Raw genomic sequence first — 15,032 nt, forward strand, 5'->3', positions numbered from 1 at the left:
AATGTATATGGTGCGTATTTTGGCCACCTATACAAATGTAAGTGTCACCCCTAAAACTTACCTGTAAATTAGATTGGGATATCAAGAATATTAATTCACACACACAAAAAACAAGGCCATAAATTTACTTTGATGCCTAAATTAAACACATCCCAGGAGCAAGGCTCTTGATTTATATTTTTCAAAATAGGGAAACAAAGAATTTGAATAATTGTGAATTGTGTCAATGACAGTGTAAAGAAATGCAGAATCTCCCCACTTAAATCTTATTACAGAATACCACTACACCAAGGAATACTGTGGCTATATTTCCCACTTTTATTTTATGTGGTACTTTGACCTGTACTATTTTATGGTTTTATATGAAACCTGATTTTGGAGTTCTGTCTTGCTTTGAAGAAAAGAGCACAATGGAGCTAACAATTGTTATTTTTCAGCTTGGCTATCTGAAAGAATTACCCTGTCTTATAGCAATAGAGTATCTTCAGCAATAAGTATCTTTTACATACATCTAAAATTAGAAATGGGCCCAAACCAACATCTTCTTCAAACTTCACAGCTCAGGCTCATCTAGTGTAAACGAGTTCATACATTCTGGTGCCAGCTAGTGTACTACCATGCTTCGCTCATAGCACTGTATGTCAGATGAGAAATGAGACTGAACTGGGGACAAGTGATGTAATGAATAATATTAGGCAGCAAAAGGTAAAGCTCTTTGCTATATTCCAGTGGACCTTTGGTGTTTTAGCTTTGTTCATTCCAGACTTAATTCCACACCATTGTCTATAGGCCATATGAATAGCTGGTCAGTGGATGTATGTTAGCCATATTGCAGACCCATCAATACACCACCACTGTGTGGGATTTTCAAGAGAGCCTAATGTAGCCAGGCACCTAACTCATACTGGCTTTCAAAGGGAGCTAGGTGCCAAGTTACTGCAGGTGCTTTTGAAAATGCCCCCAAACGGTGAATTATTGTGGTGGGGTTTTTTTGTTTGTTTGTTTTACAATTTACCACATGTGCAGTCATTTATGAAAAGCCAGCATTCCTTTGGCCTGCCTGCTTAGTGCAGCTCATTTCTGAAAGCTTACGTAGGCCTTACCGTTCGAAAAGCAGCAACAACCAGGTTGGAAGGAAACAGATTTCTGTAACAATAAAACAAAATAAAATAAAATAAAATATTTCCTGTCTAAAGAATAAAAAAGGTGTATCATGGCTTTTTACTTTGGAGAAACACCAAACCTATAGCAAGGGCAAATATTTTGGCATTAAAATGCTCTATATTTAATTAACTTCCATCAGTTTTATGCTTAAGTGAAGCTATTACTTTCCTCATTACTGAATAGCATGTAATTGAATTACAGTTAAATTAATACCCATTCTTTCTCCTAATTCTCATGTGATTTTTTTCTCATAGCAAGAGCATCATTATAATCAGTGAAATCAATTTCAGGGGACCATTTAACCCTTTAATATTGCAAGGGCCATTGAGTAGATCCAGGAAATCTGCTTCCCTAAATACCCAGTATAAAACCTGACAATACCACAGACAGCTGCTGCCTGCAGCACTGAAGTGATTAAAAATCCTAGGTTTAAGACAATGCAATCCCATGGAAATCTAGTCTAAATTCAACGTTGGTTTAAAATAGCAGTGTAAACTGCACATCAGGTGTAAGAGTCCTGAAAATGGGTATGAAGTGCAAAGTAATAACTCATTTAAATTTAGCATTCTGTGTGTGTGTGTGTAAAAGTGTAAAACAAGCCTAACAGGAAAAACAAATAGTTGGTGGTTATAAGATAAAGCCGTACCCCCTATTTTATTTTGCTCCCCATCAGTTATTTTTATTGCTATACTTCATTTCTGTTCTCTCAGTAGGTAAATTACACGTGTTTTGCACACCAATAGACTGTCAGATCTATGCAAGTTTCACAACATGAACCCATTTTACAATCATTTGTTCGATAGCTCTCTTTTTTTGGAATGCGCTGCCTTTTAATTTCACTGAATGCCACTTTGTTCTTGTGTTATGGAAGCTCGTAATCTACCTTCTTGAGACCATTCATTACTTTATATACTTTTATCTTGTCTCTTCTGATTTGTTTCCTTTTTCTCAGGTAAACAATCCCAACCTTTTCAATCTCTCTTCATGTGAAATTTTTTCATAAGAAGTAAAAAGGCCCATACTGGGTCAGACCAATGGCATCTACTCCAGCATCTTGTGTCTAACAGTGGCCAATGCCAGATGCTTCAGAAGGAATGAACAGAAGAGGGCAAAATTTATCAAGCAATCCATCCCCTGACGTCCAGTCCCAGCTTCTGGCAATTGGAGATTTAGCGATAGCCGGAACATGGGGTTGCCTCCTTGACCATCTTGGCCAACACTTCCCTATTCACTTTCTTCAGGCCATTCATGGATTTATAGACCTCTAGCATATCCCCCCTTAGTCATCTCTTTTCTAAGATGAACAGTCCCAGTTCTTTTAACCTCAAGTCATATGGCAGCCGTTCCACCCCCCTCATCATTTTTGTTGCCCTTCTCTGCACCTTTTCCAATTCGAATACATCTTTTTTGAAATGAGGTGAACAGAACTGCACACAGCATTCAAAGTGTGGGCGTACCATGGATTTATATAGTGGCATTATGATATTTTCTGTTTTATTATCTATCCCTTTCCTAATGGTTCCTAACATTGCTAGCTTTTTTGATTGCCGCTGTACATTGAGCAGATGCTTTCAGAGAACTATCCACATGACTCAAATATCTTTCTTGAGTGGCAACAGCTAATTTAGACCCCATCATTTTGTATGTATAGTTGGGATTATGTATTCCAATGTACTTAGTTTGCACTGATCAACATTGAATTGCGTCTGCCATTTTGTTGCCCAGTCACCCAGTATTGTGAGATCCCTTTGTAAACTCTTTGCAGTCAGATTTAGACTTAACTATCTCAAATAATTTTGTATCATCTGCAAACTTTGCCACCTCACTGTTTACTGCTTTTTCCAGATCATTTATGAATATGTTGAACAGCACTGGACTAATTACAGCTCCTTCAGGGACCCTGCTATTTACCTCTCTCCACTGTGACCATTTATTCCTACCCTATGTTTCCTCTCTTTTAACCAGTTACCATCCCAGCTAATCCTTAACAATCCTGTACTTTTAAAACTGTAACATAGGATGTTAAGGTTTCTATTACATCTCCTACCTTTGTATTAACTGATGCTTAACAAGCCTGTACCCGCTGCCTGTGTGTAATATTCTTCTGTACGCTACGTATGTAAAAGCATATGTAGCGAGTTACCCACATTTCTAATTGTAGGCTTGATCTTTCACCTATCTGTAAATGACCTTTCTGAGAAAGAGAAAAAGCTTTAAAGAGAAGTGTCTACTCTATTTGGATATGTTAAAGACATCCTGCCAGCTGGCATGATTCTGAAGGGAGGTTCCTGAGGCAGCTACCACACAGTATGCATGATATACTGTTTATTTACCTTGGGTCTTGAGGTGAGATGGGGAATGGTCAGGCTTAACACTTAGGACATGACAGGAATCGGAGGATAAAGTTTGTGGTGAAAATACTGCCAAAAGGTATGTCTTAGGCCAAGTCTACACTTAAAAGTTTTGCTGGCATAATATGTCAGTTAGGGGTGTGACCTTTTTTTTTTTTTTTAACATAGCTATGTCACCAGTTATATTGCCCAAAATATTTGCCAGCACAGTTTATTTCACTCACCAAATCACTATAAGCTATACCAGCAAAAACATAGTCTTGTCAGTATAACTGTATCTATGCTAGGAGGATATGGCTAGAACATCAGTAGACCTGATCAGTCTACACTATAAAGATATAGCTTTACAGCAAAACTTTTAAGTGTAGTTGAGGCCTTAGGGTAGGGAAGAAATGGAAGGTAGTAAATCCAGGGAGCGGCAAAGGGAAAGTAAGCGGAGAAGTTACGTCTTTGAAAGGAAAGAGAAGCTAGTTGAAGGTAAGGGTATGTCTACACTAGCACTTTTGTCGGTCTGGGTGTGAAAAAAACCCACACCCTTGACCAATGTAAGTTTCACCAATAGAAGCAGGGGCATGGACAGTGCTATGTCACTGGGAGATGCTCTTCCACGAACATAGTTACCACCATTCATTGGGGGTGGTTTAATTATGCCGATGGGCAAGCTCTCGCCCAGGCCGTCAGCACAGAGCAGCTACAGGGGAGAACTTACAGCGGCACAGCTGTATCTGTAGACATAACCTAACATATGCTATCAACTCAGCTGATACACTGTTTGGTGTTCTCCTATTCATAGCTCCTTTATCCAGTCACACTGTATGGACTTTCCCACAGCCTTGATGATACTACGAAGTACACAGACTTTCACAACACAATTGGTTGTTAACACTCACAGCCTTTTTTCCTGTTGCTTTTGTCAGCAGCATTGAAAGCATGATAGGACTAATTTGGGGCTTATTGAGTCAGATCGCATTGTAGCTGAGAAATATGATTTTATTTAATAGAAATTCACAATATAAATGTTTTGCTGAGCTATTAGAAAAGAAAAAGAAGAAAAAGAAAAAGAAATTCAAGCAGGCTCCAGTACTGCAAACAGTTATGCACATGATTAACTTGATGCACGTGAGTTGTGCCATTGACCTCCATGGAACAACTCACATGCATCAAGTTAAGTGCACATGTAACGGTTTGTAGGATCAGAGCATTAGGCCTAGTACTTAAGCACATACTTAAATTTAAGCATGTGCTTAAATCCCATTGGGTTTTAGTAGATGGCTTAGTGTGGCTGAAAGCCCCAATTCAGCAAAGCAAGTGGCATTTTTGGCTCCAACCGCTAGATAATGCTTCAAGGCCATTCTGAACATTGGCAAATGCAGTGCACAGAAATGTGACTGTACTTCCCCAATCACCCGACCTGATTTTGACCTTGAAGACAGCAAAGAACATTTTAGGTTACACAAGGGTATAATTATGGGCCAAATTAATTAACACAGAAAGATCAAAAGGAACCCCATTACACTGGATGTTTTGCTCAAATAATAAAGTCACTTTAGACTATAGATTCATGGAAGTATCTAATTTAATGTGTTATTCTTATTTGTTGTGCAATCTACTATTTAGGAAAAAACATTTTAAGTCATAAAAGCCTATTATCAAATAAATGGTTTAATCAGCTATACACTAAGATGCGATTTTACACACAGTAGAGTCATAATTCATTAAGATAAGTCATCATGTGAATTAAATCAGCCTTTGATGACAGACAGGCCAGTGTGAAAGTGCACAGGCTTTCAACTTCATCAGAGGATGAATCTGTGCAAACACCCCCATATAAAGCACAATACATAGTTCAATCGAATGTGTTCCATAGGAAAATGTCACCCCACAACTGACTGGCTGTTTGGGCTGATCATGTGCTCACATCCCAGGCAGTGTTTATCATGCGCAGTGAAGCAAAACTAAGAGACCTTGGAAAGCCAGCCCCAGTTCTGTCAGTACGAGTCTGTGTTCATTATGTCCCCAATTCAAAATGGAAAATTCACACAGAGAAGCACAAACATACTTCCTGTTCATGTGTGCCACCATAAAGGAAGGATGGCATTTAGGCAAATGTGTAATTGCACATGAAAATCAGATACAGCCATTGGACAATATTTTTTCTCAATACACCATTGTACACCTGGAATTTACATGGGTTACTATGAAACAAAGTAATAAATAATTATATAGAGCACCACAGATCTTTTACACTTTACAAAGGAGATCAGTATCATTATCCCCACTTTACAGAGGGGTAACGTGAGGCACAGTGAAAGGAAAGTGACTTGCCAAAGATCACCTGCCCAGGCCAGTGGCGGCAACAGAACCCAGGTCTCCTGAGTCATAGACCAGTGCTCTATCCACTAGGATCCATTGCTTCCCTATAACTTTTTTTTGGGGGGGGGGCGGGGGGATAGGGGGGAAGAGAGAGAGGATAGAAGTAATTCAGGTGATGAGACAAAAAAATAACTGCCAGGATCACCACAAAAACACACACACACACATACTCACATTTACTGGTCCCCCGTATCTAGTGCTCTTTTCCTAGCCTACTTTCTGCTATGAAGGATAGACAGCTTCCCACAGTATGCTGCTCCAATTAGAGCTTGTCTAGATAGGAAAGTTGTTCTTCAGAAGTGGATTATGTTAAACAGGAACATGGCACTCTTATTCTGGAATATGAGTGTCCACACGGGGAGATACTCCTGAACTTTAAATTCTCACCCTTCCTTAATCTGAATTAATTTTCAAATGTTGACAACCCTCCTTTCTGGAATTAAGAGTGTCCACATAGGAAGTTTATTCTAGAATAGCAATTTCCGCAGGCAGAAAAGCCCTTAGAAACCTGTGAAACAGGGCTGATCCAAACTCAGGAAGGGAACCACAGGGGAATGGTCCAGAAGGTCCACAGTAGTTGTGGATAAGGGGTGTGATGAGCTTGGGGAGTAGGGTTAGATTAATGGGTTATTTGAATGTGTAACATTAAAAGTTTAGTTTGCGCTAAAAAGACCCCAAACCCTGAAGTACCTGTTATATTTTACAAAAGCACATGACTGTTATCACTATACCAGCCACCCTTGAGCAAACACTGGGGTTGTCTGATACTGAGTATGTTGGTTATCTCGCCAGCATGTGGTTCAGTGATAGTACATTCCTTGCTACCCTTACATAGGTGGTAAAACTGAATGCTGTCGGTGCTGGGAAGGAAGAGAGTTACATAACTTATACGGTACATTCAACATGCCTGAGTTAGAGATGTATTTCCTGTTTAACTCAGAGGATCTGCTACAGATCCTCCCCTCCCCAGGAAAGGGGACTGCCTCACACATAGGAGCAACTTTAGCCTCAGGGGGGTGGTAGCAAATGCAGACCACCTCTGTGCTCTGAAGGGGAGGAGTGCTTCCCACTGTGCCTCTCCTCAGTGCCCAGGCCAGCGAGGATGGCTGCGAGCTGGGCAGAGAACTCTCCACTTGTCACAACACAGTGTACGTTTTGCAAAAAGAAAAACAGCCAGCACTCACAGGGGGCATCATTCAGCATGAATGGACAGCACTGCCTCAGGGTCTGGGGCACTGGCAGAGCAGAGTGAGGAAGCTTGCAAAATACCCGCCCTGTACCTGATGCAAGACGCACTGTCACCCCACTTAATTTAATCATTTTAAAAGGAACCTAGATAAGGAGATAACTACGGTTAGAGGAGATTAGACTGGGGTCTTCTCTGTTAAAGATATACACTCATTCGGAAGCTTTTATCCTGTTCACAAATGCACAACCTTGTAAAAACAGCTACTGTTCCATTCCCTAATAATTCCAAAGAATCAGTTCCACCAATAACGTAGGGGATGTTAGTTTCTGAATCAGAGTGCGGCAAAAAGCAAGTGCAGACTCTACAACTCCTGTTTAAGTTACAACATTCCCTTTTTCATCGTGTATGCAATAATTATGAGGTTTCAGAAATGGACATAGCCTGTTGCCAATACATGACACTCTGTGTTTAGCATTTCTTGAAAATACACAGCCCAAGCAACTGTATAATTGTAACTACTAACCCACCATTCCCTATCCCACATCATAGTCATTACAATGCAAGACTTTTATCCCTTTTGGTCTCAGAGTAGACTGTTGCTATTTACTGATAGTCTCATTTTTATAACTCTTTCAAAAACAGATTGATTTAACAGATTCATTTAATCACAGAACAGTCCGCTGATTGTTTCTAAGGCCCATTACTCCACCACAGTTGCTTAGGGCTAGCCACTGGGATCTGTGAAACCCATGCCTATCCATCCCTCAATTTACAGGGCTAATCCATGACTGTGAGATTTAGTGCCACTAGATTGTTGATTTAAGGCCACCTTTTAGAAATAATCCAGAGGTTATAGTCCAGTGTCCATGTTCAGGGTGACTCCAGTCAGTGACTGGGGATCTCAATCCTTACGGCTGCAGGTTCCCCCTCTTGAAACCCAAAGGCAGAGTATTCTCTGCAAGCTCAACTGAGAATGGGACTAAGTGCAAAAGTACTCCTGCATTCTGAGCCTGGCTCTGATACTGATTCCTGGGGGTCTCGATCCAGTCTGTTTCAGTTTCTCCATCTATAACATGGGGATGATAATTTTTCACTCCCTCCCAAGAGTGTTACAACTAGAGCTAGCCAAAAATTGGAATTTCCACCCTGCAGAAAACGCCGAGATTTTGAAATCTGGTTTCACCTCAACTGGGAGGAAAATATTCTCTTTTGTTTTGTCCTTCAATAAATATTTCATTTTCATATGTGTCGCCACTTCAGAGGTCTGGCCTAGTGAATGAGTGATCAGTGGCCAAGCCTGGGAACAGAGCCAAACCCCAGCCTCCCATGGAACAATGCAAAGCACTACTTCTGGCCACCAAGCAATAGACTTTTAAAAAACCAGAACTGCATGTCCTGGTAAAAGACAGCTTTTCTAATCTCCAGAGAATCTATGTTAAATATTGACTCTCCAGGCTGGGTCCCAGTTCCCATTCACTATTTCCACCTAGGGGAAGGTTTACACTAGGTTTCAAGCCTTGTTGTGCCTAAAAAGTACACTAAGAGTGTGAGTGCCACTTATGATGTCACTAATAATCACCTCACGGTCCAATTCACAGATACATGGCTTCTCAGGCCAGAAGGAACCATTATGATCCTCTAGTCTGAACTCCTGCATAAAACAGGCTATACCATTTCACTCTTCCACTAACTCCTGCCTCAAGCCCATAACCTCGGGTTGAGCTGGAGTGTATCTTTCAGAGAGACTATCCCGTCTTAATGTTCAGGTGTGTCATTGCCACCTGTTTTTCCCAAGCTAATTATGAACTGTCTTGATACCACTGAAAACATTTTAATTGATTTTTGACCAGTCTACATATTTTGGCATTTGCTGTTGCCCCAATTTGAACTGAACTGCGTAGCAGAATCTCAAAGGACGTTTCCAGACACCACAGATAACAGCCAAAAAAATCAAAGCCACGTGTCCTTGGGTTTAACTGAAGTGTTTCATACTAAAAAAAAAATCATAGTGCATCAGTGTTGTGTGCTTTCAGTGTGAAAGTGATTTGCACTGGCTTCCAGTTTGATTCCAGGCACAGTTCAGTCTTGATTTGAACCTGTGAAGCCCTAAATGGTTTGATGCTTTGCCAGCTTAAAGACCTCCTCTCCTGTAGCATTCTGCCACAGCTGAGATCAGCAGAAACATTTTAAAAAGCAATACTAGGGCGAGAGGGAAATAACCAGTGGGGTGTTTTCCATGCAAGTCCCTCACATAACTTGCTCTGCCCCTGGTCAGCCAGAGCCTGGATTTGTTAACCTTCTGGACACAGTGCAAAGCTCTTCAAAAACAAAAACAAAACATGGTGCTTGGGGAGGGGACAGAGCAACAGTCTAGGGATGGTGTTTCCAGGTTTCAGGGTGGGATTCTGTGTTGAGCGGGCCAGTGTGTTGGAGGTGATACATGGGGGAGGGCGGCGATGGTGTGTTGGAACAATCCATTTCATCTGATATTTTCAAATTGGATTTTGTCCCATTATCGTAGTGGCCCCCTAGTGTGTTTTAGAGGGGTGCTTATTGCTAGGGATTGATTACTTGAGAGACCGATTGCTCCTCTTCCTGTGGGACATTGCCACAACTGAAATCAATGCAGAGGGCCAGAGTTGGGGCACTGCTGCCAGAGCATGCTCCTCAAGGGATTCTTGACTTTGGAATTTGTTCCCTTCCCTCATTCACCAAAGGCTGGATCTGTCAATCATCAGGACATGCTGCATGGATCTTCTTTTCTCCAGGACATTTGAGGACAGGTTGGCTGAGGTACGAAGGGGTTTTTCTGTCTGCTGGGGAAGGTTTTTATGGTTGGTGTGTATTTCTTCATATGGATGGGAAGAGTAGTCCATTATCTTAGGATATTTCATTAGATTAAACTATGTATGGGCACCTTGAATATAAGATAGGCACTTAGTTATCTTTGTATAAACCAAAATGGGGGAAAAAATCAGTCAATGCTTTTTCTCTAGAAATGGCACCAATGTGCACATTAGTGTTGTTTACTGAGCCAGCAAGTGTTGTTTTTGTTTTGTTTTTTAGCATGGCGGATTACATTCCATTGGTAACTGTGACACAGAAACCCACTGGGCAAAGGGATCACTGTTCTTTACAAGCAGCTCCTGTCTCAGACCTGACAAACTCACTACACCTAATACACTGCTTTCATGGAATTTACCCATAAAAGGTAGCACGTGAGATCTCTACTGAAAGCTTGTAACTTATCAATACTCAATCATTGTGAGATCTTTGTACACATAATATTTAAGGAATAACAGAACTATATTGAAAACTATGCCTATGGGATTGGAGTAAAAGTTAGTCACCAGAGGATAATATGGCCTGATGATGGCCCATTCAAGCGGTAGAGAGTTGTTATCCCTCCTTGGTCAGCCAGTGATGTAATGTAAGGTTCAAATGTCTACCCTTAGCCCATCTCAAAATAGTCAATGGAAAACCATCAAAGACAACGGCAAACAATCAAAACCACTTAGGGGTAGAAAGGAACATTCCGAGGGGTCACCCGGTCTGTGACTAAAGATAAAAGATGGATACATCACAGGGTGGAGAAAGACACTCTGCATCCTTTCACTGAGGAGACATCTGATGGAGTTGGGTTGTTTCATGAAAGACTGGATCCTGGTTCCTGTGAAGCCAGCGAGCTCTAAACCTTTGGGGGGAAAACCTACTTTATGAGATAGAAAAATGTAACTATTAATAAGGGAGGGCCCTAGTTTGCGTTTTAAGATTTTGTTTTGTATTGTAACCATTTGTTTCCATCACTCTCTTGTTTCTAGTGGAACCTCTATTCTTCCTTAAAAATACATTATTTTGTTTTATTATAAGTGCTCATAAGTGCTGTGTGTGATACAGCAAGCAGTAGTTTAAGGTAAAACTGGTAAAGTGGGGTACACTGCTCCATTGGGAGCAGAGGATCTGGGATTTCCGTGAGTATCCCATGTCAGGGGCTGGATATCACAGGGGATCACTTCAAAGGGATTGTGGTGCACCTCTTGTTTACCTGCAGAGCAAAGACAGGATACTGGCACAACCTGGAGGAGAGTGGGTGAGTGGCTAAAAGGCTGGTGGTGTTAGGAATCTAACACCCCGCTATCACAGGGAAGACTCTCTCTCGCAAGAGGCAGATGGTAGGGAACAAGATGACTCACAGTCCTGGGAAGCCCCAGAGCCATCACAATACACCTTATCAAACCCCTGACTCTGAGCTCTATCTACTTCATTTAAACTCAGCATTTGCATTTAGATGATGCTGGGGGAATCTGTCTACTGCTCCCAAGTTTAGGTGGAACTTCAGAAATCCTACCAAGCACACTTGGAAGTGCTCGGCCCCCGTCCATCCTGTATGCATTCAGAACACTCAGAACTCCAGGATCAAGAAAATACCACACACATGCCCAGCATCCTATGAATGCGCAGCATACAGCTTGGGTCATTATCATGGTCTTCTAGACTCTCAGAGTTTAGCAGTGACAGGTATATTCTTTCTACATTTTAAAAAAATTGGTTTCCCCCACCCCATCGATTCCAATTCATCTCAATGGGCATTCTATAGCCCTCAACAATAACACAATGTATATTTAAAAAAAAAAACAAAAAACCTTTGAACTAACATGTTTGTTACACATAAGAGCTCGGTCACTTTGCTTTTATATTGTAACTCTTCTCCCCAGCCCAAAAATAGACAAAATATGAACAGGAGACTATCAGTTCTTATAAAAGGGAATTTATCTCCATACATTCATACCCATTATACTATAACAATTTCCCTCAGTATATTTTTATTTGAAGACACTGCACTCCAACTTGCAGGTTCTCATTCATTCTGCCACTTTTTTCAGATTATGTAGTAATTTCCTCTTTGATTAACCTCCGCAATGGGACTACTCACAGGGTAAAGTATTACTCAGCGTGAGTAAGATGACACTATCAGGTCCTGAATACTACTAATATATTGTGTAAAAAGAAAAGGAGGACTTGTGGCACCTTAGAGACTAACCAATTTATTAGAGCATAAGCTTTCGTGAGCTACAGCTCACTTCCTCAGATGCATATCGTGGAAACTGCGTGTGTTACACTTTGAAAGAGCTGAACAAAGATTAACCATTGAATAGGAGACTGCAGTTGGAAATAATTATGAAATTATTAAGAATCTCTCCCTTGGATGATGAAAACGCTGGCTCTGTGTGTTTCACTGAAATGTGTCTTTTAAAAAAAACAAATCTCTCTTATTCAGATTTTCCCAGCATCTGCACACTAAAAATAGTGAACTGTAGAAGTGTTACTGCAGACTCTGACCCCCGCCCCAGCACCTATTTAAAATTAAATAACAACACCTACTACGCAATAAGACAAAATAAGAATAACTGCTACGTAATTAGAAATGGGAGCTTTCCCTTTGAAGGAAGTTCTCATGGGGCTGTAATTTTTTCAGCTGGCTCCCTTTCTCTGCAATAGGTGGAAGGAACCTACAAAATGTCAGGATGAAAAAGGAGTGGGGTGGAGGATAATACAAAACATATTAAATACAATCATGCCACTGTATAAGTCAATGGGATAGCCTTAACTGGAATACTGCGACCAGTTTTCATCACCCCTTCTCAAAAAGGATACTGCAGAATTAGAGGGAGTTCAGAGATATGCAGCAAGAATGATTTGGGAGCAGGAAAAACTTTTATATGAAGAGAGATTGAAAAGACTGGGATTGTTTGCCTTCACCAGGGGATGCCTTTGACAGGGAAATCTTGAGTAGGAGTAGAGAGACTATTTTAATTCTGTGTTTGGCACTGATGCAACAGCTGCTGGAATACTGTGTCCAGTTCTGGCACCCACAATTCAAGAAGGATGTTGGTATATTGGAGATGGTTCAAAGAAGAACCACAAGAATGATTAAAGAATTAAAAAACATGCCTTATAGTGACAGACTCCAAGAGCTTAATCTAGTTAATTTAACACAAGTTAAAGGGTCACTTAATTACAGTCTATAAGTACCTACACGGGGAACAAATATTTAATAATGGGATGTTCAATCTAGCAGAGAAAGATATAGCATGATCCAGTGGCTGGAAGTTGAAGCAGGACAAACTCAGACTGAAAATAAGGCGTACATTTTTAATGGTGAAAGTAAGTAATCATTGGAACAATTTACCTGGTAGATTCTCCCTCATTGAAAATTTTTAAATCAACACTGGATGTTTTTTTAAAAGATATGCTCTAGGAATTATTTTGGGGAAGTCCCATTGTTGCCTGTGCTATGCAGGAGACCAGAGAGATGATCACAATGGCCCCTTCTGACCTTAGATCTATGAATGAGAGGGGATATGATAAAAGCATGCAGAATAATGAATGGTCTACACACCTTGTATTCACCCAAGAACCCCGCGGGCTTTCAATGAAACCAAAAGGAGCCAAATTCAGAACTGAACAAAGGAAATAACTTTCTCACACAACATGTAACTAACCAATGGAACTCACTACTACAAGATATGACTGAGGCCAAGAGCTGAGCAGGATTCAAAGTGGGATCAGACACTTCTATGGGTAGAATTATAATAGTAAAAGAAAAAAAAGTCTAGAAACCCTCCCGCTTCAGGGCATAAACCAACCTCTAATTAAGGGGCTTAGGAGAGGTTACTGCACATTACTGGGGGCAGGTTACTGCACATCCTTCCTCTGCAGCGTCTAGTGCTAGCCACGGTCAGCGCCAGGGTCGAGCTGGGGCTGATCCCCTAACAGGTGGTTCCTCGGCTCCAGCAGCAGACACCCCCCCCCAGGTGGGGGGCCAGCTCCCGCCTTAGCACGGGTACGGGGGGCAGGCAGGTACCTGGCGAGGTCCAGGAAGGAGTCCACCGTCTCTTTGCTGGTGGGCAGGGCGTCGGCCAGCCCCAGGGCGTTGGTGTTCAGCGCCTGGGCCCCGGCCCCGGGTCGGACGATGAAGGCCAAGGCTACGGCCAGCGCGGAGGCCACCAGGGTGGTGCCCATGAAGTAGGCGACGGCGATGCCCCCCAGCTTGCCCAGGGCGCGGGTGTCCAGGCTGGCGGCGCCGGAGACCAGGCTGCAGACCACCAGCGGCAGGATGACCATCCGCAGCATGCGGAGCAGCAGCTCCCCGGGGAAGGCCAGGGCGGCCACCTGCGCCCGGCTCAGGCGGGCGCCGCGGACGGCCGCGCCCAGGGCCACCCCGAGCAGCACGCCGGCCACGGTCAGGATGACCAGGCAGTGCTTCCTCAGGCAGCGGCCGCAGCCCCCGCCCCGCCGCCGGGCCGGCTCCGCGGGCAGCGCCCGGCCCGCCGTCGCCTCCCGCCCGGCCAGGGCGCCGCTCCGCACGTGGCCGTTCCAGCTCTCGCTCGGCCTCTCCATGCCGCCGGCCCGGCCGCCCGCTGCCCGCTGCTGCAGCCCCGGCTAGGCAAGGCGCCCGCGCCGCCGCTGCAGCCCGGCGGGGATGATGCAAGGCTGGCCCTGCCCCTCGCGCCGGCCGCCGCCGCCGCCCCCCCAGCACCGAGGGCCCCCTCCCCCGGGCCCGGCCCCCCCGGCTGCTGGGGCTGTCACAGCGGCTCGGAGCCGGCGGGTTGTCCGGGGGGAACTGAGCCAAAGGGGGGGGGGGGAGGTCGCAATCCCGGCTGAGGTTTATTTAGGGCCAGCGCCCTCCTCCGCCCCTTGGCCTCCCGGTTCTTCCCATAAAGGGTCAGGCAGCCGCCGGAGAGATGCTCCCAGCAGCGCATCAGGCCACAGAGCCAGCCTCCCGCTCACAGCCCCTTGCACTGGGCTGGCTTCTTGCCCTGTGTGTCTAGACAGCGCCCGGGCTCAGGTTTGATTGTGTTTGTACAGCACATTAGTCCAGCGAAACCCTCCTCCTGTCTGGGGATGCTAGTCTAAATTCTACCTTAACATACACAGTGACAGAAACCAATAAC

General features: G+C 43.3%; 1 protein-coding gene across 2 annotated transcripts in view; it reads right to left on the reverse strand.

Annotated features, from left to right (window-relative positions):
- Positions 1 to 14,572, reverse strand: part of SLC1A4 (solute carrier family 1 member 4) — a 42,350-nt gene extending 27,778 nt beyond the window's left edge. The window contains exons 1-2 of one of the 2 annotated variants that reach the window (XM_073339476.2): positions 13,943 to 14,558; positions 1,104 to 1,146 (exon numbers count right to left, since the gene is read on the reverse strand). In XM_073339476.2, coding sequence (XP_073195577.1) covers positions 1,104 to 1,146; positions 13,943 to 14,478 — 579 coding nt within the window. In that variant the 5' untranslated portion in view covers positions 14,479 to 14,558. Of the gene's footprint in view, positions 1 to 1,103; positions 1,147 to 13,942 lie in introns of both variants that reach the window. The other variant, XM_073339477.2, reaches the window with a different exon arrangement.
- Positions 14,573 to 15,032: the final 460 nt, after the last annotated feature.

The sequence above is a fragment of the Lepidochelys kempii genome, chromosome 3 (assembly GCF_965140285.1).
Source record: "Lepidochelys kempii isolate rLepKem1 chromosome 3, rLepKem1.hap1, whole genome shotgun sequence".
Classification (NCBI taxonomy): domain Eukaryota; kingdom Metazoa; phylum Chordata; order Testudines; family Cheloniidae; genus Lepidochelys; species Lepidochelys kempii.